At 64.9% G+C, this 24,077-nt stretch overlaps 1 protein-coding gene across 1 annotated transcript in view; it reads left to right on the top strand.

Moving 5' to 3' along the window:
* LOC120368916 (laminin subunit beta-2-like) overlaps window positions 1–24,077 on the top strand; it is a 49,031-nt gene that overhangs the window by 11,326 nt on the left and 13,628 nt on the right. The window contains 18 exon segments of the mRNA XM_039481649.1: window positions 2,295–2,497; window positions 2,813–2,933; window positions 4,399–4,587; window positions 4,709–4,888; window positions 5,393–5,505; window positions 6,348–6,427; window positions 6,552–6,687; window positions 6,984–7,139; window positions 8,236–8,363; window positions 8,494–8,614; window positions 9,032–9,224; window positions 10,273–10,416; window positions 10,648–10,879; window positions 11,686–11,849; window positions 14,519–14,743; window positions 15,287–15,504; window positions 23,451–23,547; window positions 23,638–24,010. Of these exon segments, the coding sequence (XP_039337583.1) occupies window positions 2,295–2,497; window positions 2,813–2,933; window positions 4,399–4,587; window positions 4,709–4,888; window positions 5,393–5,505; window positions 6,348–6,427; window positions 6,552–6,687; window positions 6,984–7,139; window positions 8,236–8,363; window positions 8,494–8,614; window positions 9,032–9,224; window positions 10,273–10,416; window positions 10,648–10,879; window positions 11,686–11,849; window positions 14,519–14,743; window positions 15,287–15,504; window positions 23,451–23,547; window positions 23,638–24,010 (3,073 nt within the window).

The raw sequence follows: 24,077 nt of genomic DNA, 5'->3' as shown, positions 1-24,077 counted from the left end.
GGGTCCTGGGAATCAGGGTGAGGCTCTGGGGCAGCGCAGGGGTTCCTGGGGGGGCAGGGGGTTCCTGGGCGGGTCCTGGGGAATCAGGGTGAGGCTCGGGGGCAGCGCGGGGTTCCTGGGGGCAGGGGGTTCCTGGGCAGGTCCTGGGGAATCAGGGTGAGGGGCTCTGGGGCAGCGCGGGGTTCCTGGGGGCAGGGGTTCCTGGGCGGGTCCTGGGGAATCAGGGTGAGGGGCTCTGGGGCAGCGCGGGGGTTCCTGGGGGGGGCAGGGGGGTTCCTGGGCGGGTCCTGGGGAATCAGGGTGAGGGGCTCTGGGGCAGCGCGGGGTTCCTGGGGGCAGGGGTTCCTGGGCGGGTCCTGGGAATCAGGGTGAGGGCTCTGGGGCAGCGCGGGGTTCCTGGGGGCAGGGGTTCCTGGGGGTCCTGGGAATCAGGGTGAGGGGCTCGGGGGCAGCGCGGGGTTCCTGGGGCAGGGGTTCCTGGGCAGGTCCTGGGAATCAGGGTGAGGGCTCTGGGGCAGCGCGGGGTTCCTGGGGCAGGGGTTCCTGGGCGGGTCCGGGGGAATCAGGGTGAGGGGCTCGGGGGCAGCGCGGGGTTCCTGGGGGCAGGGGTTCCTGGGCGGGTCCTGGGAATCAGGGTGAGGCTCGGGGGCAGCGCGGGGTTCCTGGGGGCAGGGGTTCTATGGGGGTCCTGGGGAATCAGGGTGAGGGCTCTGGGGCAGTGCGGGGTTCCTGGGGACGGGCAGGGGTTCCTGGGCGGGTCCTGGGAATCAGGGTGAGGGGCTCGGGGCAGCGCGGGGTTCCTGGGGGCAGGGGGTTCTATGGGGGTCCTGGGGAATCAGGGTGAGGGGCTCTGGGCAGCGCGGGGTTCCTGGGGGCAGGGGGTTCCTGGGCGGGTCCTGGGGAATCAGGGTGAGGGGCTCGGGCAGCGCGGGGGTTCCTGGGGGAGGCAGGGGGGTTCCTGGGCAGGTCCTGGGGAATCAGGGTGAGGGGCTCTGGGGCAGCGGGGTTCCTGGGGGCAGGGGTTCCTGGGCAGGTCCTGGGAATCAGGGTGAGGGCTCTGGGGCAGCGCGGGGTTCCTGGGGGCAGGGGTTCCTGGCGGGTCCTGGGGAATCAGGGTGAGGGCTCTGGGGCAGCGCGGGGTTCCTGGGGGCAGGGGTTCCTGGGCGGGTCCTGGGAATCAGGGTGAGGGCTCTGGGGCAGCGCGGGGTTCCGGGGGCAGGGGTTCCTGGGCGGGTCCTGGGAATCAGGGTGAGGGCTCTGGGGCAGCGCGGGGTTCCTGGGGGCAGGGGTTCCTGGGCGGGTCCTGGGGAATCAGGGTGAGGGGCTCTGGGGCAGCGCGGGGTTCCTGGGGCAGGGGTTCCTGGGCAGGTCCTGGGAATCAGGGTGAGGGCTCTGGGGCAGCGCGGGGTTCCTGGGGGCAGGGGTTCCTGGGCAGGTCCTGGGAATCAGGGTGAGGGGCTCGGGGCAGCGCGGGGTTCCTGGGGGCAGGGGTTCCTGGGGGTCCTGGGGAATCAGGGTGAGGGCCCTGGGGCAGCGCGGGGTTCCTGGGGGCAGGGGTTCTATGGGGGTCCTGGGGAATCAGGGTGAGGGGCTCGGGGGCAGCGCGGGGGTTCCTGGGGCAGGGGTTCCTGGGCAGGTCCTGGGAATCAGGGTGAGGGCTCTGGGGCAGCGCGCGGGGTTCCTGGGGCAGGGGTTCCTGGGCAGGTCCTGGGGAATCAGGGTGAGGGCCTGGGGCAGCGCGGGGTTCCTGGGGGCAGGGGTTCCTGGGGGTCCTGGGAATCAGGGTGAGGGGCTCTGGGGCAGCGCGGGGTTCCTGGGGGCAGGGGTTCCTGGGGGTCCTGGGAATCAGGGTGAGGGCTCGGGGGCAGCGGGGTTCCTGGGGGCAGGAGGTTCCTGGGGGTCCTGGGAATCAGGGTGAGGGGCTCGGGGGCAGCGCGGGGTTCCTGGGGGCAGGGGTTCCTGGCGGGTCCTGGGAATCAGGGTGAGGGGCTCTGGGGCAGCGGGGTTCCTGGGGGCAGGGGGGTTCCTGGGGGGGGCAGGGGGGTTCCTGGGGGGGTCCTGGGGAATCAGGGTGAGGGGCTCTGGGGCAGCGCGGGGGTTCCTGGGGACGGGCAGGTGGATCCAGGCCCTGGGCCTGTGCTGCTCCGCTCTGTTGGGAGCTGCTGCTGCTTTTCGCCCTGGTCTCCCGGGGGCCCTCCCCACACATGGGCTCCCCCGGCCGCCCCCGAGGAGATGGGCTGGGTCCCCCCCCGGCATTGCCCTGGAGCGTTGCACTGGGTGACGTCTGCCCCCAGATCTGCTGCGTGTCACCAACCTGCGGGTGAACCTGACCCGGCTGCACACGCTGGGCGACCAGCTGCTGGACTCGCGGCGGGAGATCCAGGAGAAGTATTACTACGCCCTCTACGAGCTGGTGCTGCGCGGGAGCTGCTTCTGCTACGGCCACGCCTCCGAGTGCGCGCCCGCCCCCGGCGCCCAGGCCAACGTGGAGGGCATGGTAGGGGCTGCGCTCCCCCCACGCTGGGAAGGGCCCGAGCCGAGCCCCGCGGGCTGACGGGCGGGGGCTGGCTTGGCCCGGGGTGGCTGTGGGTCTCGGCGGCCCCCTTTGCACTGGCAGGGCGTGGGCCCGAGAGCGCCCGCTGCCTGGCGCGGCTTGGCCCCCTTTGCAGCAGAGTCTGAGAGCTGGAGGCCACGCTCCGCTGGGAGTCTGGCTGGGGCAGCAGGGCCAGCGCTGCGTGCCCTGGGCCCGGCCGGGCAGAGGTTGGGGCTAGCAGGGCCTTGGCATGTCTCTCACGCCCCACCCCCTCGGCAGGTGCATGGCAGGTGCGCCTGCAAACACAACACGCAGGGCCTGAACTGCGAGAAGTGCGACAGCTTCTACAACGACCTGCCCTGGCGCCCGGCCGAGGGGCGCAGCACCAACGCCTGCCGGAGTGAGTGCCAGGCGGGGCGGCCGGGCAGACAGCATGGTTGGGTAGCTGGGCTGGGGGTTGGGCCGGGCGGCGTGGCTGGGGGATGGGCGGTGTGACCGGGCGGCGTGGCTGGGAGCCGGGTGCTGTGGCTGGGGGCTGGGCGGTGTGACCGGGCGGCGTGGCTGGGGGATGGGCGGCGTGGCTAGGCAGTGTGACCGGGCGGCGTGGCTGGGAGCCGGGTGCTGTGGCTGGGTGGTGTGACCAGGCAGCATGGCTAGTGGCCGGGCGGCGTGGCCAGGGGCTGGGTGGTGCGGCTGGGCGGCGTGGCTGGGGCGTGGGCGCCGTGGCGGGGCGGTGTGACTGGGCGCCGTGGCCAGGGGCTGGGCGGCATGGCTGGAGGCCAGGCTGGGAGGGGCTGGACAGTGTGACTGGGGGCCAGGCGGCATGGCTGGGGGCTGGGTGGCACCGTTGGGTGGCGTGGCTGAGGCTGGGCAGCGTGGCTGGGGCTGGATGGCGTGGCTGGGCGGTGTGACCAGGGGCCGGGCGGCGTGGCTGGAGGCCAGGCTGGGAGGGCTGGACAGTGTGACTGGGGCTGGGCGGCATGGCTGGGGCTGGGTGGCACAGTTGGGTGGCGTGGCTGATGCTGGGCAGTGTGGCCGGGCGGCGTGGCTGGGGCAAGGCGGCGTGGCCGGGCGACGTGGCCGGGGGCTGGGTGGCGTGGCTGGGCGGTGTGACCGGGCGGCGTGGCTGGGGCTGGGCGGCGTGGCTGGGCGGTGTGACCGGGCGGCGTGGCTGGGGCTGGATGGCGTGGCTGGGCTGTGTGACCGGGGCTGGGCGGCGTGGCTGGGCGGCGTGGTCGGGGTTGGGTGGCGTGGCTGGGTGGCGTGGCCAGGCGGCGTGGTCGGGGCTGGTTGGTGGGGCCGGGCGGCGTGGCCGGGGCTGGGCGGCGTGGCTGGGCTGTGTGACCGGGGGCCGGGTGGCCTGGCGGGTGGCGTGGCCGGGGGCCGGGCGGCGTGGCCGGGCGGCGTGGCTGGGGCTGGGCGGCGTGGCTGGGGCTGGGTGGCGTGGCCGGGCGGCGTGGCCGGGGCTGGGTGGTGGGGCCGGGGCTGGGCAGCGTGGCCGGGCGGCGTGGTCGGGGGCTGGGTGGCCTGGCCGGGCGGCGTGGCTGGGCTGTGTGACCGGGGCTGGGCGGCGTGGCTGGGGCTGGGTGGCGTGGCCGGGTGGTGGGGCCGGGGCTGGGTGGTGGGGCCGGGGCTGGGTGGTGGGGCCGGGCGGCGTGGCCGGGGCCGGGCGGCGTGGCTGGGGCTGGGTGGCGTGGCCGGGCGGCGTGGCCGGGGCCGGGCGGCGTGGCTGGGGGCTGGATGGCGTGGCTGGGCGGTGTGGCTGGGCGGCGTGGCCGGGGGCTGGGTGGCCTGGCGGGCGGCGTGGCCGGGGCCGGGTGGCGTGGCCGGGGGCCGGGTTACCGCATGGCACCGGTGTCTCGCAGGGTGTAACTGTAACCAGCACTCGCGCCGGTGCCACTTCGACATGGCCGTGTACCTGGCCACGGGCAACGCCAGCGGGGGCGTCTGTGACGACTGTCAGCACAACACGATGGGCCGCAGCTGCCAGTTCTGCAAACCCTTCTACTACAGGGACCCTGGCAGGGACCTGCGGGACCCCGGGGCCTGCCGAGGGGAGGGGCCCGGGGCCGGGGGTGGAGAACTGAGGCCGGTCTCGGGGCGGGGCCTTTCCCTTGGGAGGGCATGGCCTGCGGGGCTGGGCCACATCTGACTCTGCCCGTTTGGGGTCCGCAGCCTGTGACTGTGACCCAGCCGGCGCCCTGGACGGCGGGATCTGTGACGCCCACGACAGCCCGGCGCTGGGGCTCCTCGCCGGGCAGTGCCGCTGCAAGGCGCACACCTGGGGCCCGCGCTGCGACAAGTGCCAGCCAGGATTCTTCGGGCTCAGCGGCGACAACCCCCAGGGCTGCCAGCGTGGGTACCTCCGGCCACATGGCCAGCTGCCATTCCCGCCTCTGCCAGCAGGGGGCGCTGTGAGGGGAGCTCCCAGCAGGGGGCGCTGTGGGGGAGCTCCCAGCAGGGGGCACTGGGGCAGGGGCGCTGGGGAGCTCCCAGCAGGGGCACTGGGGGCAGGGGCGCTGGGGGAGCTCCCAGCAGGGGCACTGGGGGCAGGGGCGCTGGGGAGCTCCCAGCAGGAGCACTGGGGGCAGGGGCGCTGGGAGTTCCCAGCAGGGGCGCTGGGGGCAGGGGCGCTGTGGGGAGCTCCCAGCAGGGGCGCTGGGGCAGGGGCGCTGTGGGGAGCTCCCAGCAGGGAGCACTGGGGGCAGGGGCGCTGTGGGGAGCTCCGGCAGGGGCGCTGGGGGCAGGGGTGCTGGGGAGCTCCCAGCAGGGGGCGCCGGGGGGGGCGGGGCATGGCGGGGGTGAGGGCTGTGGGGTGGTGTCGGCCAGTGTCACCCTCTCACCCGCTCTCCGTGTCAGGCTGCCAGTGCCACCCGCAGGGGACGGTGTCGGACGGGACCCAGTGCGACCCCGTCAGTGGCAACTGCTTCTGCAAGCGCTTGGTGACCGGCCAGAGCTGTGACCAGTGCCTGGTGAGTGCCGGCCCTCCAGGCAGCGCTGCCCACGGCATTGGCCCCAGGCTGCCGCCCAGGGTGTGTCACTGGCTGGGCCCCTTCCTGGGGCTGGGCCTGGCCTGGCCAGTGCCCGGGGATCACGGGTACTGGCTGGTGGGAGGAGGGCAGGGGCCAGGTGTCCCGCTGTCACAGGCCGGGGACTCTGGAACTGCCCTGAGTGAAGTTAGCCAGGATCCTCTGGCAGGGGACGGGCTCCAGCCATCAGTTACCCGGCTACAGTGCAGACCGTGGCCCTCACACCTGCCCTGTAGGGGTCGCTGCCATGATGATACACCCTTAGCCCAGCCCCTAGACACTTGAGTAACACACAGGGGAAACTGAGGCACACCCACAGTATTCAGAGAAAACACTAAGAACATTCCCACTTTGTCACACCAGGGGGCAGGGGCTAGGCCGACGGGGGGGGGTTTGGGCGGGGCCGTGCAGGCTGCGCGGGGCTGGGCAGGGGGCAGGCTGGGTGGGGCCGTGCACGCTGAGCGGGGGCGGGCTGGGCAGGGGCAGGCTGGGTGGGGCCGTGCACGCTGAGCGGGGCGGGCTGGGCAGGGGCAGGCTGGGTGGGGCCGTGCACGCTGAGCGGGGCGGCAGGCGGGCAGGGGCAGGCTGGGTGGGGCTGGGCAGAGGCCGGATGGGGCCGGGCAGGTCGGGCGGGCCGGGCAGAGGCCGGATGGGGTCGGGCGGGGCCGGGCAGAGGCCGGATGGGGTCGGGCGGGGCCGGGCAGGCTGGGTGGGGCCGGGCTGAGGCCGGATGGGGCCGGGCAGAGGCCGGGCGGACCGGTCACTAACGCCGTCTCTGTCCCCAGCCGGAGCACTGGGCTCTCAGCCACGACCTGCTCGGCTGCCGCTCCTGTGACTGCGACGTGGGCGGTGCCCACCACAACCAGTGAGTGGGCATTGGGCCTGGCCATGACCCCGTGGGGCGGGGGCTGGGGGGGCGGTGGGGGTCACCCCCTTCTCCATGGGCGGCGGGGCCTGGCGCGGCTGCTCTGACGCCGCTCTGCTGCCAGGTGTGCCGCCGAGACCGGGCAGTGCCACTGCCGCAGCCACATGGCGGGCCGGACGTGCAGCCAGGTGGAGGCCGGCTTCTACCTCGCCCACCTGGACCACCACACCTACGAGGCGGAGGAGGCCCGGCTGCGCCAGGTGAGGCGGGGGAGCCCCGGCGTTCTGCCGCCTGTGCACAGGGTGGGGCTGGGCCTGCCCGGGGAGGGCGCCCTGGGGGGCGAGGCCCCGGCAGTACCCACAACAGCTGGGCCTGGGATCCGGAGCCGTGGGACTGGGACCCCGGCTGCCTCTGAGCCCAGCTGCCAGCCCGGCCCCCCCGCGCCCGCTCAGCATGCAGCAGCCAGCGGGCAGAGCGGGGCCCATGTGCAGGGCCAGGCTGGGCCCCCTGGAGACACGCGGGCAGAGGGGCCATTCCTGACGGCTCCTTCGCACAGGGCACGGTGGTGGAGCGGGCGCAGCCCACGGGCCGGCCAGCCACGTGGACGGGGGCAGGGTTTGCCCATGTGCCAGAGGGCGGTGCCGTGGAGTTCCTGGTCAGCAACGGGCCCGCCTCCATGGAGTACGACGTGGTGATCCGCTACGAGCCCCAGGTGAGCCCTGGGCCGGCACCTCCCAGCCCGCGGCCCCGGGCTCCCACCTGCCCCAGGCTCCCACCTGCCCCCGGGCTCCCACCTGCGGCCCGAGCCACTGCCCCCGGGCTCCCACCTGTGGCCCGAGCCACTGCCCCCGGGCTCCCACCTGCAGCCCCGGGCTCCCACCTGCGGCCCCGGGCTCCCACCTGTGGCCCGGGCCTCTGCCCCCGGGCTCCCACCTGCGGCCCCGAGCCACTGCCCCCGGGCTCCCACCTGCAGCCCCGGGCTCCCACCTGCAGCCCGGGCTCCCACCTGTGGCCCCGGGCCTCTGCCCCCGGGCTCCCACCTGCCCCCGGGCTCCCACCTGCGGCCCGAGCCACTGCCCCCGGGCTCCCACCTGCGGCCCGAGCCACTGCCCCCGGGCTCCCACCTGCGGCCCGAGCCACTGCCCCCGGGCTCCCACCTGTGGCCCCGAGCCACTGCCCCCGGGCTCCCACCTGCAGCCCCGAGCCACTGCCCCCGGGCTCCCACCTGCGGCCCCGAGCCACTGCCCCCGGGCTCCCACCTGCGGCCCCGAGCCACTGCCCCCGGGCTCCCACCTGCGGCCCGAGCCACTGCCCCCGGGCTCCCACCTGCAGCCCAGGGCGCCCACCTGTGGCCCCGAGCCACTGCCCCCGGGCTCCCACCTGTGGCCCGGGCCTCTGCCCCTGGGCTCCCACCTGCCCCGGGCTCCCACCTGTGGCCCCGGGCCTCTGCCCCCTGGGCTCCCACCTGCCCCGGGCTCCCACCTGCAGCCCGGGCTCCCACCTGCCCCGGGCTCCCACCTGCGGCCCCTGGCCACTGCCCCCAGGCTCCCACCTGTGGCCCGGGCCACTGCCCCCGGGCTCCCACCTGCCCCCCTTGGGCTCCTGCCCTGGCCACTGCCCCCTCTTGAGCTCGTGCCTGCGGCCCCGGGCCACTGCCCCCCCCTTGGGCTCTCACCCCAAGCTACTGCCCCCCCTTGGGCTCCCACCTGCGGCCCCGGGCCAGCCCTGCCTCCTCCTGGCTCCTCCCTCTGGCCCGAGGCCCGTGCCCCTGCCCCTGCCCGCTCTGACTGGCCTCTCCCGGCTCTCAGCTCCCGGAGCCGTGGGAGGAGGTGAAGCTGTGGGTGCTGCGCCCCGGGCCCATCCCCACCGGCAGCCCCTGCGGGAACACCATCCCTGCTGACGACCGGCTGGCCACGGCGCTGCCGCCCAGGGCCAGGTGAGCAGGGCGGGGGGTGGGCCAGGCGCCGGGGTGGCGCTGGGGGGAGCTGCCCTGCTGGCACTGGGCGGGGGGCCCCCATCCCGGGCCCGCACTGTGGGCAGCTGAGCCGTGGCTCCTGTCCCCGCAGGTACGTGCTCCTGCCCCAGCCCGTCTGCCTGGAGCGTGGCATCAGCTACACCCTGCGCCTGGAGCTCACCCGCTACACGTCCCGCCAGGCGGTGCCCGGTGCCAGCGTCCTGCTCGACTCGGTGAGCCTGGGGGCTGGGCCAGGGGGACGGGGCCACGGCAGCTGTGTGTGTGCGGGGGGGGGAGTTTGCAGGGCTGTGCTGGGGGGGACAGGGCCGTGCCAGGCCCGGCTGTCTGCCGGTGGGACGGGGACAGGGCCGTGCTGGGGGGGGACAGGGCCGCGTGGGGCAGGGGACAGGGCAGGGCGGGGCCGGGCCAGGGCCGCGATGGGCAGGGGACAGGGCTGTGCTGGGGACAGGGCGTGCCAGGCCCGGCTGTGCCGGTGGGACGGGGACAGGGCTGTGCTGGGGGACAGGGCCGTGCCAGGCCCGGCTGTGTGCCGGTGGGGCAGGGGACAGGGCTGTGCTGGGGGGGGACAGGGCCGCGGGTGGGGGGGGGGGCAGCATGCCCTGCCACTGGCTGACCTCTCTCCCCTCCAGCTGGTGCTGGTGCCGCGCTATTCCTCCATGGAGATGTTCATTGCGGGCGACGCGGGCGCCGTGGGGCGCAGGGAGGCCTTCGAGCGGTACCGCTGTGACCAGCACACCTGGGCCGTGGGCAAGGCGCCCGCCAGCCAAGTGTGCACCACCCTGCTCACCAGCATGTCGGCCATCATCCACGGGGGGGCCCTGCGTGAGTGCCCCCGTCTGCCAGGCGCTTCCTGGGCAGCGCCAGCCAGTCCCAGGACGGGAGAGACCCTTGCCATCTGCTGGCCTGGTTCTGGGGGCGGGGGTGCCCAGTTCCGGGCGGTGTATTCTGGGGAGGGGGTCCCCGATTCCGGGCGGTGTATTCTGGGGAGGGGGTCCCCGATTCCGGGCGGTGTTTTCTGGGGGGGTGCCCGGTTCCGGGCAGTGTATTCTGGGAGAGGGTCCCCGATTCCGGGCGGTGTTTTCTGGGGGGGTGCCCGGTTCCGGGCGGTGTATTCTGGGAGAGGGTCCCCCGGTTCCGGGCGGTGTATTCTGGGGGGGGTCCCCCGATTCAGGGCGGTGTATTCTGGGAGAGGGTGCCCGGTTCCGGGCGGTGTATTCTGGGGTCCCGGTTCCGGGCGGTGTATTCTTGGGGGTCCCGGTTCCGGGCGGTGTATTCTGGGAGAGGTCCCGATTCCGGGCGGTGTTTTCTGGGGTGCCCGGTTCCGGCGGTGTTTTCTGGGGGGGTGCCCGATTCAGGGCGGTGTATTCTGGGAGAGGGTGCCCGGTTCCGGGCGGTGTATTCTGGGGGGGTGCCCGGGTGCGGGCGGTGTATTCCGGGGGGGGGGCCCCGGTTCCGGGCGGTGTATTCTGGGCGAGGGTGCCCGGTTCCGGGCGGTGTATTCTGGGGGGGGTCCCCGGTTCCGGGCGGTGTATTCTTGGGGGGGTCCCCGGTTCCGGGCGGTGTATTCTGGGAGAGGGTCCCCGATTCCGGGCGGTGTATTCTGGGGGGGTGCCCGGTTCCGGGCGGTGTATTCTGGGGGAGGGTCCCCGGTTCCGGGCGGTGTATTCTGGGAGAGGGTCCCCCGGTTCCGGGCGGTGTATTCTGGGGGGGGTCCCTGGTTCCGGGCGGTGTATTCTGGGAGAGGGTCCCCCGGTTCCGGGCGGTGTATTCTGGGGGAGGGGGTGCACCCGGTTCCTGGGCTGGGATGCCGGTGCACAATTTGCCCCCTTCCCTCTGCCCATGGGTCACGCGCTCGTCTGTCTGCCCCCAGCCTGCCTGTGCGACCCCCAGGGCTCGCTGAGCTCTGAGTGTGAGCCCAGTGGGGGGCAGTGCCAGTGCAAGGCCAGCGTGATGGGGCGTCGCTGCCACCACTGCTCCCCGGGCACCTTCGGCTTTGGGCCCAGCGGATGCCGAGGTGAGTGACTCCCGCCCCTCCCCCGCGAGGGCTCCCCAGAGGACAGGATCCAGGCCTTCCCCTCACACCTGTTTGGGGGCCTCTGTTCCGGGGGAGGGTCCCCGGTTCCCAGGGGATAGGGGTGTCTCTCCTGCCTGCCCTTTGCCCCAGTGATCGCCCTGGGGCCCTGGCCGGGCTGGGTGGGCAGTGCCCGGGCAGTGCCCAGCCCCTCTCACGGCCTCTCCCTTGCAGCCTGCCAGTGCAACAGCGACGGGGCCCTGAGCAGCTTCTGCGACAGCTTCAGTGGGCAGTGCCCCTGCCGGCCAGGCGCCTTCGGGCCCCGCTGCGACCGCTGCCAGCCTGGCTCCTGGGGCTTCCCCCACTGCCAGCCCTGCCAGTGCAATGGGCACTCAGAGGAGTGCGACCCACGAACCGGCAGCTGCCTGCACTGCCGCGACCACACGGATGGCGACAGATGCCAGAGGTGACGGGCCGCGGTGCCAGGGGGCTCTCCCAGGCCGGGGGCCATGGTGCTGGCCAGGCTCTCCTGGGACGGGGGCCGCGGTGCCAGGGGGCTCTCCCGGGCCGGGGGCCATGGTGCTGGCAAGGATCTCCTGGGACGGGGGCCGCGGTGCCAGCCAGGTTCTCCGGGGGTGGGGGCCGGTGGGGCTCTCCCGGGGCAGGGGTAGCGGTGCCGGCCAGGTTCTCCGGGGGTGGGGGCCGGTGGGGCTCTCCCGGGGCAGGGGTAGTGGTGCTGGCCAGGCTCTCCTGGGACGGGGGCCGCGGTGCCAGCCAGGTTCTCCGGGGGTGGGGGCCGGTGGGGCTCTCCCGGGGCAGGGGTAGCGGTGCTGGCCAGGTTCTCCTGGGACGAGGGATGCGGTGCCAGGGAGAACATCAGTCCCCCCCCCCACGGGTGGCCGTGCCAAGGGGCTGGCGTCAGGAAGGGTGGGGGAGTCCGGGCCCTGCACCCCCCACTACCTGCAGGTCCCCGGGGCTCTCAGCCAGCCGGTAACACGGAAGGTTTATTGGACGACAGGACACAGTCCGGTACAGAGAACAGGACCCCCTCAGTCCGGTCCGTCTTAGGGGCAGGGAGCCCAGACCCCGGCCCTGGGTCTCCCTCCGTTTCCCCAGAGTTACAGGGACAGTTCATACCCCAGCTCACGACCGGCTGGCGCTGGCCCCGTGGTGCGGGGGTTCTGACTTGTGGGGCTGGCCCCCTGTGGGGAAGGGGGGCAGTCGGGTGTCCCCAGGGCTGGGGGGCCTGGTGCTCATTGCCTCCCCCCACAGGTGCGCAGCTGGTCACTATGGGAACCCCGCACTGGCCTCGGGAGAGCGCTGCCGCCCCTGCCCCTGCCCCGACGGGCCCAGCAGCGGCCGCCACTTCGCCGCCTCCTGCCGCCAGGACAGCCGCTCCCGGCAGGTGATCTGCAACTGCAACCCCGGCTACACAGGTGGGTGCCCCCTATGGCCTCGGGCACCCGCTGGCACCACTGCCCCAGGGCCTGACGTGCCAGCCTCTCCCTGCCCGGAGCCGGAGCCGGAGCCGGGCCCAGCCCCTCCCCAAGCCCCCTCTGCCCGGGTCCTCCGCCCCGGGGCCCCCGTCTGCCCAGCTCCTCCCCAACCCCCGTCTGCCCGGGGCCCCCCGTCTGCCCGGCTCCTCCGCCCCGGGGCCCCCGTCTGCCCGGGGCCCCCGTCTGCCCAGCTCCTCTGCCCTGGGGTGGCACCAGTGGTGGGCGTGGCTGTGCCAGCACCTGGCACTCTGCCCGTCTGCACTGGGGACCCCCAGGGCCGTGGGGCAGCTCAGCCCCCTGCAGTGAGGTGCCGGGCTGGGGGCGCTAGGGGGTACAGCCCTGCACAGCCTTCGTCCTCCTGGGCCCTACAGCGCAGTGCTGCTCTGTCTGAGCTGTGAGCCCCGGCCCTCCCCCGCTTCCTGGCTGTACCCCCGTCCCACCCCTCCCCGCACCGTTGTACCCCATCACGGAGTCCCCGGGCGATGCCGGCTCTGCTCCCTACGGAGCCGGGCAGGACTCTGGGGGAGCCTCCTCTCTCGGAGCAGACGGTCCCCAGGGCAAGAAGCTCCCACAGCTTCCACCTTCCTGGGGCTGAGCTCGGAGCATCCAGCATCCCCTGCCCCTCCGTGTGCTTCCCGCAGCCAGTCGCCCGGGCGGGGTCCTGGGGCAGCCAGAGGGCCCTGCCCCCCCACTCCGCAGGCAGCCGGGACTCTCAGCCAGCGTAAAACAGCAGGTTTATCAGTCGACAGGATCACGGCGAAGGGCAGAGCTCGTTAGCACAGAAATCAGGGACTTTCAGCCAAGTCCATCTTGGGGGGAGGGGAGCCCAGAACCAGGGCTCTGCCCCTCCCCCTGCGCCCCAAGCCAGCCCAGACTGACTCCTTCCAGCTGCCTGGCCCCTGCCCAGCCCGTTGCTCCTCCTCCGGCCTTTGTCTCACGTCCTTCCCCTGCCAAGAGTCACCTGGTCGCATCCCCCTCCTGGGTCTCAGGTTACGAAGGGCATCGACCATCACCTAGTGCAGGCAGCTCCAGCCACTTCACTTGCCCTGAGGGCCTCAGCAAAACTCACACACCCAATTCCCACCCCCAGGACATTGTTGCAGCACACAGGGAAACTGAGGCACACCCAGTATTAGCCAGACTCACATGGAACATATCAAGGTGAATAAAACCCCCCTTCGCCACATCCCCTTCTTCCCACGTGGCTGGTCCCCCCTTGCCTCCCCTCCCCCGCGTGGCTGGTCCCCCTTGCCTCCCCTCCCGCGTGGCTGGTCCCCCCTTGCCTCCCCTCTCCCTGTGACGGTGCGGTTCTGGCGGGACCCAACTGAGGTGCCAAATCAGGACCAATTGCTCAAACAGGGCAGTTACAGCCCTAGGCTGGGGGTTCTCCACCCCTAAGGCAAACCAAACCAGCCAGACAAAAAGGACTTTGGTCTCACCCCACTGGCTAACCACAAGTCACACAAGCAATTTCCTTAGACACTCCAGTCTCCCAGCATCACCACCAGTGCACTCGTCCTGGGGATAAATGGTTATGAAAACCAACACCCCAATAAAAGAAAAAGGTTCCCTCGATCCCAAAGGACCAAGCCCCAGACCCAGGTCAATATACACATCAGATCTTACCCACAAATCATGCTGGTGCCAATCCTTTAGAATCTAAAATCTAAAGGTCTGTTCATAAAAAGACAGTATCAGAGGGGAGCCGTGTTAGTCTGGAGCTGTAAAAGCAGCAAAGAGTCCTGTGGCACCTGATAGACTAACAGACGTTTTGGAGCATGAGCTTTTGGGGGTGAATCCCCACTTCGTCGGATGCAAGACCCCCCGAAAGCTCATGCTCCAATACGTCCGTTAGTCTGTAAGGTGCCACAGGACTCTGTCGCGTTTTTCATAAAAAGAAAGAAATACAGATGAGAGCAAGAAGTGATTAAATGGAATCAGTTACAGACAGTGATGGCAAAGTTCTTAGTTCAGGCTTGTAGCAGTAACAGAATAAACTGCAGGTTCAAATCCAGTCTCTGGAACATCCCCCGCTGGGCTGGGTCATTCAGTCCTTTGTGCAGAGCTTCAGCTTGTAGCAAAGTCCCTCCAGAGGTCAGAAGCAGGATTGAAGACCAGCTGGAGATGAGGCATCAGCCTTATATAGGCTCTTCCAGGTGTAAGAACCAATTTGTCCTCACTGTGGAAAATTACAGCAACATGGAGTCTGGAGTCACAGGGGCCAGTCCCTGCACTTTGCTGAGTCACGAGGGGGATCTGCCTCCTCTCAGTGGGTCAGTTGTGTAGCTCAGGCGTTCTCAGCCTTATGTACTGGTGACCCCATTCACAGCAGGCCTCTGAGCGCGACCCCCCTTATACATTACAAACACCTGTTTGTAGATTGAACACCATTCTAGATGCTGGAGGCACAGCGGGGTTTGGGGTGGAGGCTGACAGTTCGTGACCCCCCATGTAACAGCCTCGCGACCCCCCGAGGGGCCCTGACCCCCAGCTGAGAACCCCTGGTATAGCCGTCAAGCCGGCCAGGCAGCGCTAACCCCGGCCTGTCTGCAGAAGTTTGAAATACAGACAGGCTAGAGCCAATACTCACCACATCGGCGTTCCCGCAGGGCTGCGCTGCGAGGAGTGTGCCCCTGGTTACTACGGGAACCCCTCGCGGGCCGGCGGGCACTGCCAGCCCTGCCAGTGCAACGGCCACATTGACCTGCTGGACGCAGAGGCGTGTGAGCGACGCTCGGGGCGCTGCCTGCGCTGCCTGCACCACACGGAGGGGGCGCACTGCCAGCACTGCCAGGCCGGCTACTACGGCGACGCCACCCGCCACAGCTGCCGGCGTGAGTACGGGCCGGGCTCGGGCACTGCGGGCGCTGCCCTGGGCGGACCCTGCTCTGCCCTGCCAGTCTCCTGGACCAGGCTTGTTACCCTCGCATCTGAGCACCCCCAGAACCGCGCACAGCCCCAGCGCATAGACCCCATACGGCCCCCGGGACTGGGCACACAGACCCTCCCCACCCCTCGCCCCCCCGGGACCAGGTGCACAGACCTGCCCTGGGACCGGGCGCACAGACCTCCCCTGGGACCAGGTGCACAGACTCCCCACCCCCTGGGACGGGGTGCACAGACCCCTCCATCACCCCCCGGGCCCAGGTGCACAGATCCCCCCACCCCTCCTGGGACCGGGCACACAGCCCCCCCTTCACCCCCTGGGACCAGGCACACAGACCCCCCTTCGCCCCCAGGGACCAGATGCTCAGTCCTCCCAATGGGTACTGGTGCCAGTGCCATGCAGCCGGGCCCTATCCCATTCCATGCCCTTAGCCAGGGTCTCAGCTGGGCCCCCCCTTTCCTGCTGATGCCCCTGCTGTCTGGGTTCCCAGGCTGCTCCTGTAACGTCCTGGGCACAGAGCGCAGCGAGTGCAGTGCGCAGGATGAGTGCCAGTGCGATCGGCGCAGTGGGCAGTGCCAGTGCTTGCCCAGCGTGCAGGGGCAGAGCTGTGACCGCTGCATCCCCAACTTCTGGAACCTGGCCAGTGGGAAGGGCTGTGAGCCCTGTGCCTGCCACCCCCAGCACTCGCTGGGCCCCGCCTGCAACCAGGTGAGAGCCAGCGGGGGGGAGGGGTGCTGGGCTGGGTCGGGGGCAGAGGCAGGCCAGGGGAGTATCATGGCCCCCAGGAGCGGGGCTATAGCCCCAGGTTTTACTCCTGGGGGAAATCTGTGCCACTGCGCATGCACAGAATTTATGTTCCCCGCACATTTCTTTGCTTCCCCGCAGAAAAATGCCTTTCTGATGGGGAAGCGAAGGGAAGCCACAAGAGTAGTGATGTGACCCTCCCCAGCAGTATGTTTTGGGTGCCAGCAGAGAGGTAAATCACCATGGGGGGGTCAGACTGGGGAAGACCCCCAGTCTGGTGGCTCCTACCCTACACCGGGCTCAGCTGCTAGTCCCGGCTGGGCAGGTGAGCATGGGACTTCCTGTTCCCTGCATGGCATCTGGGGCTGTGTCAGACCCATCCCGAGATTTCTCCCCTGGCTGCAGGAAGCTTTGCCAACTCCCAGGGCCAGCTCCAGACCCCAGCGCGCCAAGCGCGGGCTTGGGGCGGCATGCCGCGGGAGGGCGGCAGGCGGCTCCGGTGGACCTCCCGCAGACGTGCCTGCGGAGGGTCCGCTGGTCCCACGGCTTCAGTGGAGCATCCGCAGGCACGTCTGCGGGCGGTGCACCGGAGCCGCGGGACCAGTGAACCCTCCGCAGGGACGCCTGCAGGAGGTGCACCGGAGCCGCGGGACCGGCGACCGCCAACCGCCAGAGTGCCCCCCCGCGGCGTGCCGCCCTGCTTGGGGCGGCGAAATTCCTAGAGCCGCCCCTGCAACTCCTACCCGCTTCCTGCACCCATCGCTTCTAAGCTGCAGGGGGAGGGCTCCCTTTACAGAAGGATAGCTCAGTGGTTTGAGCATTGGCCTGCTAAACCCAGGGTTGTGAGTTCAATCCTTCAGGGGGCCGCCTAGGAATCTGGGGCAAAAGTCAGTCCTTGGTCCTGCTAGTGAAGGCAGGGGCTGGACTCAGTGACCTTTCAGGGTCCCTTCCAGTTCTAGGAGACAGGATGTCTCCATTTATTTAGCTGCACCCCCATCCACCTGTGACGGAGCGATTCTGGCGGGACCCAACTGAGAGTGCCAAATCAGGACCAATTACTCAAACAGGACAGTCACAGCCCCAGGCTGGGGTTTTTCCGCCTCTAAGGCAAACCAAACCAGCCAGACAAAAAGGACTTTGGTCTCACCCCACTGGCTTACCACAAGTCACACAAGCAATTTCCTTAGACACTCCAGTCTCCCAGCATCACCACCAGTGCACTCGTCCTGGGGATAAATGGTTATGAAAACCAACACCCCAATAAAAGAAAAAGGTTCCCTCGATCCCAAAGGACCAAGCCCCAGACCCAGGTCAATATACACATCAGATCTTACCCACAAATCACGCTGTTGCCAATCCTTTAGAATCTAAAATCTAAAGGTTTATTTACAAAGGGAAAAAGGTAGAGATGAGAGGTAGAATTGGTTAAATGCAATCAACTACATACAGTAATGGCAAAGTTCTTAGTTCAGGCTTGCAGCAGTGATGGCATAAACTGCAGGTTCAAATTGAGTCTCTGGAAAACATCCCCCACTGGGATGGGTCCTTCAGTCCTTTGTGCAGAGCTTCAGTTTGTAGCAAAGTCCTCCAGAGGTCAGAAGCAGGATTGAAGACAAGATGGAGATGAGGCATTAGGCTTATATAGACTTTTCCAGGTGTAAGAATCCCTTTGTCTTCACTGTGGAAATTTACAGCAAAATGGAGCCTTGAGTCACATGAGCCAGTCCCTGCATACTCTGCTGAGTCACAAGGCGTGTCTGCCTTCTCTCCATGGGTCAATTGTGTAGCTGATGGCTCTTTAAATGGGCCATCAAGCCAGCTATGCCGGGCTAACATCAGCTTGTCTGGGACACTTCCCAGAGGCAGAGCAGAATACAAACTATAGACATTACAGATCCAATACTTATAACTTTAACTACAAATGATACAGACATACAGACAGCATAATTATAATCAGCAACCCATAATCTGGTCTTAGACACCTTAGATGACCCCCTTTATCTAAGATTTGGTGCCACTGCAGGACCTTGGTTGCAACCCATGTTCTATATGGTCCCAATTTATATCAATAACGTCACACCCCCAACGCAAAATTGATGCAGGAAGGGATGACAAAACATCACTGACTGCATCCCAAGAGCCCCCTTTCCTTGGGTCTGTCTCACTACAGCTAGTGTTGGGCTAGAGGCCGTACCAGTGTATAACCGAAATGGTTTATCAAAGTCATGTTCAATAACATGAATGAATCTCCTTACAAACTCAAGGTATAACTTGGTTAGTTTTTGCAGCATGGTTCCTGTATGTTTCATGTGATCTTGCCAAGAGCTAAAGAAAACAGCTACTTTATCCATACCAGCTTTGGCCAATGTTTGGAACCCAATTAACATTAAACCAATGTAGATATTGAGGTTGTTCATAGAACAGGAATCTTGGCATTTAGCCATGAAAGCAATATGGTAGTGTGCCTCAGTTTCCCCTCTCATACAGCACATCAGGTCTGGAATGTATTTTCCCCTGTGAAAAGTTCCAACACTGTTTACAGGCATTAACTGTGAAACATCAGTATAGCAAGGCCCTTTAACATAAAGTGTGTTTTCATGTATTCCTTTCAACATGTTCAAGGGATTTTCCAAAAGATTAGGCACATTGTACATTGTTACAGTTAGCATTAGCAATAACAACAAATTGATTGCAAGTGTCCATCTACAAACATGTTTGTCATGCCACACCCTTGGCTCAATACCATTGGAGTTTGGGCCTTTTAGGGTTAACCTGCGGGTTCCCTTTGCAAAATTCAGTCTTCTCTTTCCTTCTTGTTCTTCAGGATTAAACCCTGATTTCTCTTGCTTAACAGAGATCACTGGCTGATGGGGTGGGCCCTCCGTGCTAACAGCCATTAGCAAGTCTTTCTTCTCCCTGCCAGCCCAGTAATTCGCATCAACACAGACACTAGCTTTTAACTTCTTAGCTGCTATGGATTCCACGGCTGGACTTTGTCTTACAGAGATACCACACAAATCCAAAGAGTCTGAGGGTGAGAGCTGGCTTGCTCTCCCCTGCCTCCTCAAGCATTTAGCCATACAACTGTTCTGCCCTGAAACACCAGTAACTGAATCTGTCCTCAGATCCTGAAGCACAGACTGCTCACTTACAGATTCAGCATGGAGACATTCCTGTCCCAACAGCATTGTCTCCCCACCAACAAGCTGGCCACACACAGCCAGGTGGTTATAGGGCTGCTCAACTTCCTTAACAGCTTCTACTCCACCTGGGACCTTTTCAAAGCTGCCCACACTGGATCTCTCAAAAGGAAAGTCAGTGGATCCATTCACAACAGAAAATTTCTGGCTGTTAGGAACTAAAACTTTCTTGATTAAATCACCTTTACACCCTTCAGTTGCAGTAAACTGCTTGCACAGGCTACCATGAGGATTCCTTTCCCTAGGAGCTTCTCTAAGCAGCAATTCACCCCTCTCAGAAATTCTGCCCTTCCCCTCTTCACCTAGGGCTTGCTCTAAAGGAACACTTCCCTGAGCAACCACAGATGCTACAGACTTTCTAGATAACAGGTCAGAAGTAGTCTCCTTCCCTTGGCCATGAACAAGTTCAGGAATCTTTTCCTTCTTGCTACAAGTTGTCAAACTGTCAGTAGGTAACACACTTAAATCACCTTCATGCTCTCCTTGTGCCCCGGCTGGGGTATCACCCTGATCAGACAGAGTTGCTGCACCCTTTTCCAACCACACATTAGCAACTGGCAAACTACAAGCACCAGAACTGTCTGGTCTCTGGGATTTTGCTAAGACACTAACTGGATGCAACCTAGTCACAGTGCCATTCCCCCCAGCAGACACAAACTCAGGACCATTCCCTTCCTGGGCTTTAGCTGTATTTACAACCAACTTCGAGACAACTGAATCACCCTCAACCATTACAGGCTGACAGGCACCTTCTGTCTGCTCCACAGACACAGAAGAGCCGGAGACACATTCTCCTTTACCAGACACACAGCTTGGGATTTTACTTCCCTTGTCCCAGCACACAGGGCTGTTCACAGACAACTGCTTGGAGACTGGGGTAGCTTCCTTTATAGGCAAGTCAATACTCCTGACAGACACAGGCACATTCCCTCCACTGTCACATTTCTCCACACAGGAAGCAGGTAAGGGATATGGACACTCATCTTCCACTATCCCTCCCTTCCCAAATTGCTGATTAGACAAAGCCATCAGCTCACAAGGCTGCCTAGTCTCCTGCAAACTTTCCTTACCAGGCACATTGCCTCTCCCAACAGATAAGCTGCTGCTCTTTTCACTACACTGAGCTACTTGTAGCAAATCACAGTTACCCATTTCAGGTTTACTTCTACAAGCTGCACTAGCCAACAATCCATTACCCATTACAAATTTACCCTCTCCTTCCTCAGTTAGGGCTTTAACCTGACCATCTACTTTAGTCTGCTCCTGAGAAACATTTTCCTCACCAATGAGATCTTTCTGCTCTTGATCTAACTCCAGATTCACTTCTGAGACATCAGACAGACATTCAGAAACTTCATTCCCAGACACACTGCTTCTTGGCACAGACAAACCTTTGGAGCAACCCACCTCAGGCAAATCATTGCCCACACTAGACACAGGTTTAAGATCATTCCTCCCCTGTAACTGGCTACCTGGACTGAACAAAGCTGTAACATTTTCCCCAATTAAAAGATCTTTAGGCAATAACTTCCTGACGCCAGCTATCACTTCATGCTGAGCCCCATTCCACTCAAGGTGGATTCTGGCTAAAGGCACACGGACAGTAAACTCACAGAGGATCACAACATTCACACTCTGATTTGGTAAATAATCTTCCTCTTTGACCAGATCTGCTTTAACAAGAGTGATGTTAGAAGCCATAATTTGCCCTAAACAGCTTTTACCATTGACTTTTACACTCTCATACATAGCACTGCCACAATTTATGGGGCCACCCCCTACTGAACACACAGTAACAGCATTGACATAAAAGGTGGCATTGTTGGGGTACATGTGGTTACCCCCAGACAACTGCTCAGAGTGATACAACATACCAACATTGTTACAAACTGGACTTTCAAGAGGATACAGTCTCTGCTGTTCTTCCATTGCTTTTTTGACTTGGAGTTGGAGTCTAGCTGTCTCCTGTTGCATCTGTCGAGTTTTCTCCTCAGCAGCCAGCAGCTCCAGACGCCTCTTACGAGCTTTTTCTTCTCTCTTAGCAACTTCTTTCTTTCTCTCATCAGCCTCTTTCTCCATTCGAATTTCTGCCAGTTCTTGCTCATAATCAAACTGCAGGCTGTCTCTCAAGGCTTGCAGTTTCCTTGCTTTTCCTGATGCTCTCTGTCTCATAGTCACTGATCTTTAACCAACCAAACTCTCAATCCCAAAGTTAAAATTTGGATAGCGTGGGGTTCTGACCCAAAGCTTAATTGACCTGGTTCTGTGGATCCAAGCACGACTACGCCACTGTGACGGAGCGATTCTGGCGGGACCCAACTGAGAGTGCCAAATCAGGACCAATTGCTCAAACAGGGCAGTTACAGCCCTAGGCTGGGGTTTTCCGCCTCTAAGGCAAACCAAACCAGCCAGACAAAAGGACTTTGGTCTCACCCACTGGCTTACCACAAGTCACACAAGCAATTTCCTTAGACACTCCAGTCTCCCAGCATCACCACCAGTGCACTCGTCCTGGGGATAAATGGTTATGAAAACCAACACCCCAATAAAAGAAAAAGGTTCCCTCGATCCCAAAGGACCAAGCCCCAGACCCAGGTCAATATACACATCAGATCTTACCCACAAATCACGCTGTTGCCAATCCTTTAGAATCTAAAATCTAAAGGTTTATTTACAAAGGGAAAAAGGTAGAGAAGAGAGGTAGAATTGGTTAAATGCAATCAACTACATACAGTAATGGCAAAGTTCTTAGTTCAGGCTTGCAGCAGTGCTGGAGTAAACTGCAGGTTCAAATTGAGTCTCTGGAAAACATCCCCCACTGGGATGGGTCCTTCAGTCCTTTGTGCAGAGCTTCAGTTTGTAGCAAAGTCCCTCCAGAGGTCAGAAGCAGGATTGAAGACAAGATGGAGATGAGGCATTAGGCTTATATAGACTTTTCCAGGTGTAAGAATCCCTTTGTCTTCACTGTGGAAATTTACAGCAAAATGGAGCCTTGAGTCACATGGGCCAGTCCCTGCATACTCTGCTGAGTCACAAGGCGTGTCTGCCTTCTCTCCATGGGTCAATTGTGTAGCTGATGGCTCTTTAAATGGGCCATCAAGCCAGCTATGCCGGGCTAACATCAGCTTGTCTGGGACACTTCCCAGAGGCAGAGCAGAATACAAACTATAGACATTACAGATCCAATACTTATAACTTTAACTACAAATGATACAGACATACAGACAGCATAATTATAATCAGCAACCCATAATCTGGTCTTAGACACCTTAGATGACCCCCTTTATCTAAGATTTGGTGCCACTGCAGGACCTTGGTTGCAACCCATGTTCTATATGGTCCCAATTTATATCAATAACGTCACACCACCCAACCCCCCTGCTGAGCCTCACCCCCCCGATGAGCCACACTCCCACTGCACCCAGACCACCCCAATGAGCTACCCACACCTGGATCCCCACCCCACTGAGCCCCACTCCCCCAGCCAACCCCCCCTGCCAAGCTTTATCCCCCCCCCAGCCAGATCCCTGCTGAACCCCAACCACCTTCACCGGGACCCCCCTGCAGAGTCCCATCACCATTGCACCCAGAACCCTCCAACAAGCCCCTGTGCATCCAGACCCCCCCCAACCCAGATCCCCCCAACCCAGATTCCGCACTGAGCCCGCACCCAGACTGTCCCACCCTCTCAACCCACCCCTGGCTCCCCCGACGCTAGGATCCTGCCTGCCCACTGCGGTGCAGCTGGCATTGGAGGGGCAGGGCCCTGGGGTGTTTTGGGGGCAGGCCTGGTCCCTGCGCTGTGTCAGGGTTGGGTGCAGCCTCACCACTGAGTCCATGTCCCGGGGGCAGCTGCCCCATGATCTCCCACCCCATGCAGCCAGGGGCCTGTGCTCCCCAATGCCAGGCTGGAGCCGCCACGTTGTAGTTACTTGCCCTCCGGAGTCAGCAGCTTTGGGACCGGCTCCGGGGGCCCCCTGCAGTGGTCCAGACCCCCAGGGGTCTCGCTCTGCCAATGCCCCTCGCCCAGCGCTGTCCCCCGGTGCGGCACAGGGAGTCCGTAGGGCAGCCCAGAGAAGTGAAGGTGGCAGCATGGGCCGCAGGCTCTGTCTGTCTGCCCTCCTTCGGCAGAGCCCTGCCCACTGCGCAGGGACCGGTGCCCCTTGCCCAGCGCCTGCAGCGACTCGCCCAGCGCTGTCCCCCGGTGCGGCACAGGGAGTCCGTAGGGCAGCCCAGAGAAGTGAAGGTTGCAGCATGGGCCGTCCTGCTCAGCCAGCGCCCAGCCCCTGGGTGCAGGCTCTGTCTGTCTGCCCTCCTTCAGCAGAGCCCTGGCTCCTGCCAGCCCCCAGATCTTCCCCCTGCCCCCCAGTGCTTTGATCTCAGCTGGGGATGGTTCAGCCCCCCAGGGGAGGCAGGTCTCTCGGGGGCGTTGCGTGCTCGGTGCCAGCGTCCCGGCGAGCGGAGTCGCCAGTGTCTTCTCAAATGCCCCACTGACATGGGGAGCAAGGCCCAGACGGCCATGTCACTTCCCCTACCCTGAGAGCAACCAGCCCTTCCCCACCCACTGGGAAGCCAGGCAGCATCGCGGGGAAACCGAGGCACGGACAGGCTTCATAAAAACATGACCAGATATTCCCACATTATCACAGGGTTTGGGGCAGGGTGGGGAGGGGCTCGCATGCACTGACCATAGGCAGTGTCTGTCTTCAGTTCACAGGGCAGTGCCCGTGCCGGCCGGGCTTCGGGGGCCGCACCTGCGCCGACTGCCGGGAGAACCACTGGGGCGAGCCAGAGCGGGAGTGCCGGGGTGAGTGTGTGGGCGGGGGCAGAGTGCACGAGGCAGTGGGGAGGATGCCAGGCTCAGGGGACACCGCTGACGTCTCTCTGCTTTCCATAGCCTGTGACTGTGATCCCCACGGGGTCACGAGCTCCCAGTGCCACCGCGCCACCGGGCACTGCTCCTGCCGCCAGGGGGTGTCGGGCGTCCGCTGCGACCAGTGCGCCCGCGGCTTCTCTGGTGCCTTCCCCGACTGCCAGCCCTGCCACCAGTGCTTCGGGGACTGGGACCGTGTGGTGCAGGACCTGGCTGCCCGCACCCGGGGCCTGGCACTGCGCGCCAAACACATCCAGCAGACGGGCGTCGCAGGCGCCTTCGAGAGGAACTTCCGCCAGCTGGAGGAGAAGCTGGGCACGGCCCGGGCCATCGTGGACGCCCGCAACGCCACCGCGGCAGCTGTGACCCAGCTGCTGCGCACCATGGAGGAGCTGCGGTGAGCGGGGGGTGCAGAGGCGCCTCGCCAGGCGCCTGGGCAGTGCCTGGGCATGGGTCAGGAGGGT

The sequence above is a fragment of the Mauremys reevesii genome, linkage group 7 (genome assembly GCF_016161935.1).
Source record: "Mauremys reevesii isolate NIE-2019 linkage group 7, ASM1616193v1, whole genome shotgun sequence".
NCBI classification, from domain to species: domain Eukaryota; kingdom Metazoa; phylum Chordata; order Testudines; family Geoemydidae; genus Mauremys; species Mauremys reevesii.
Note: the sequence above shows the minus strand (reverse complement) of the source record. Positions and strands in the feature narration are given on the sequence as shown.